This window comes from Chionomys nivalis, chromosome 25, assembly GCF_950005125.1.
Source record: "Chionomys nivalis chromosome 25, mChiNiv1.1, whole genome shotgun sequence".
In the NCBI taxonomy this organism is placed as follows: domain Eukaryota; kingdom Metazoa; phylum Chordata; class Mammalia; order Rodentia; family Cricetidae; genus Chionomys; species Chionomys nivalis.
Window position 1 is genome coordinate 26,988,384 of NC_080110.1, and position 2,290 is coordinate 26,990,673.

The 2,290-nt window shown below is 50.1% G+C and overlaps 1 protein-coding gene across 1 annotated transcript; it reads left to right on the forward strand.

Moving 5' to 3' along the window:
• Window positions 1–316: 316 nt before the first annotated feature.
• Lrrc10 (leucine rich repeat containing 10) lies at window positions 317–2,290 on the forward strand. The gene has a single exon (XM_057758104.1). It carries the CDS (start codon window positions 977–979, stop codon window positions 2,009–2,011), a length of 1,035 nt encoding a protein of 344 aa, XP_057614087.1. The 5' UTR covers window positions 317–976; the 3' UTR covers window positions 2,012–2,290.

A 2,290-nucleotide genomic window follows, 5' to 3' on the forward strand; every position in this document is an offset into this window, starting at 1 on the left:
TTATATTCTAATTAATCTATGCTTTAGAAGGTTAGTCTGCCTCCCCTTTCCCTTCTTTTTTTTTTTTTTTCAAAAGGAATTCTTTTTGTCTTTGTTTTGGCAGTCCTGGAGACAGATCCCAGGGCCTCACTTCTGCTAGGCAAGCATTCTAACATTGGGCTGGTTACACTCCCAACTCAAACGTGCCTTTTTGGAGGGGATGGGAGGAGTCAAAACAGGGTTTCTCTGTGTAGCCCTCGCTGGAACTCACTCTGTAAATCAAGCTGGCATTAGAGGTGTGCACCGCCATGCCTGGCTCACAGATGCCTTTTTAACGTGTGGAAAGATGTTAAGTGGTAGGAATGACTATAGAAACAAGAAACTACAAACCGAAAGCCATTGCTTCTGATTATGGGACCTGATTTGGATTTGTTGGCGACAGGGAGAAAATATCTCCAGGATGGAGACCTTTGACTCAACACCTTCAAAGACGTGTCGTAGAAAACCTAGTGGTATGTTGTTGCTTTTGGAACAGGATGGAAACGGCCTTGGTCGTGTTGGGTAAGCTCTCTGCCAAGATAGGTGAGCTATCTCCCAAGCCTGTTTCTCTTTCATCTGTATTTACAAGGGGCCTTAATAATAGCCACACGTTATAAGTCACCTGTTGCTCCAGGGTAAAGAACTGTTTAACTCACTGTATGCGCATAAGGAGTACTATGCAAGTATTTAAAATAATTGTATACTTTATACCTGCAAGTATAAACTACTCCACGATGTGATTATTTTTTATTCACGTGTAATTAAAAAAACATTCATTTGTAGCAAAAAGGAGGACTATATGTTCAAATATTTGTAGTTGTATCTACATAGTGGAAATATGGGTATTTTTTTCATTTTCTACTTCTCCACCTTTGTCGCAGTATTTTACCATTAGGAAAAATAATCAAGAAAGAGTAGACAAAGGGCTTAAGTGATTAAAGGCAAATATGAGTTGGGTATGGCCTCCCAGACCTTGCCTGTCTGTTGGGCCTGTCACCAGACACTCAAGTCGCTATCAGGAGCACTTTTCACTGTCAAAGTGACTGGCCTTTGTCACAGAATTCCGTGTTATAAAGGGAGGGTACAAAGGATCCAATGCAGTCAGCTGAGCCGGCCCCACTCCTTGGCAGAGGTGGTGGGCAGAGGCTCGCTCGGCGGCGGGCTCCACATGGGGAACACCATCCGGGCCCTAGTGGCCTTCATCCCCACGGACCGCTGCCAGAATTACGTGGTGGGAGACCTCCGGGAGATGCCGCTGGACCGGATGGTGGATCTGAGCGGGAGCCAGCTGCGTCGCTTCCCACTCCATGTGTGCTCCTTCACCGAGCTGGTAAAGCTCTACTTGAGCGACAACCACCTCCAGAGCCTGCCTCCAGACCTTGCGCAGCTGCAGAACCTGCAGATCCTGGCCTTGGATTTCAACAACTTCAAAGCCCTTCCCCGGGTGGTGTGCACCTTGAAACAGCTCTGCATCCTCTACCTGGGCAATAACAAACTCTGTGACCTTCCGGATGAGCTCAGCCTGCTCCAGAACCTCCGTACCCTGTGGTTGGAGGACAACTGCCTCACCCAGCTGCCCGATGTGGTGTGTGAGCTGAGCCTCCTTAGGACCCTGCATGCGGGGTCCAACGCCCTAAGACTGCTGCCCGGCCAGCTCCGGCGCCTACGAGAGCTCAGGACCATCTGGCTCTCAGGCAACCAGCTTGCTGATTTCCCCCCTGTGCTGCTTCGCATGCCCTTCCTGGAGGTGATCGACGTGGACCGGAACAGTATCCGCTACTTCCCCAGCCTGGCTCACTTGACTAATCTGAAACTGGTCATCTATGACCACAATCCTTGCAGAAATGCCCCCAAGGTGGGCAAAGGGGTGCGCCGTGTTGGGAGATGGGCAGATGAGACGCCAGAGCCTCAGCTCAGAAAAGCTAGGCGATATGCACTGGCCCAGGAAGAGAGTCAAGAGCCACCGGCTCCCCTTCTTCCTCCCAGCTCCTGAGGAGCCTCAGTTGTAAGCCAGTTAACGATGGCCCAACTGAAGACCTCTCATTAGAGTGGAAGGAGTCCCGGATCATCTCAAGTAAAGGAATACTGAGAAGAAACCATTTCCGGTCCGCTGCACCTCTTCCTAGGGGAAGGTGTGGACTGCAGGGCCTGGAAGCCAGTGATTGCCACTCCTGAAGCGGCTTCTTCAAATAAGCTACTTTGAAACACTGAAGAGGAAGACGGGCCAGGGCCTTGGGCCTCTTCCACTATGCAGAAATGGCTGGCCGTGAGG

Coding starts and splice junctions, on each gene's coding strand:
- Lrrc10 (XM_057758104.1), top strand. CDS start 977: ATGGCCTCCCAGACCTTGCCTGTCTGTTGGGCCTGTCACCAGACACTC.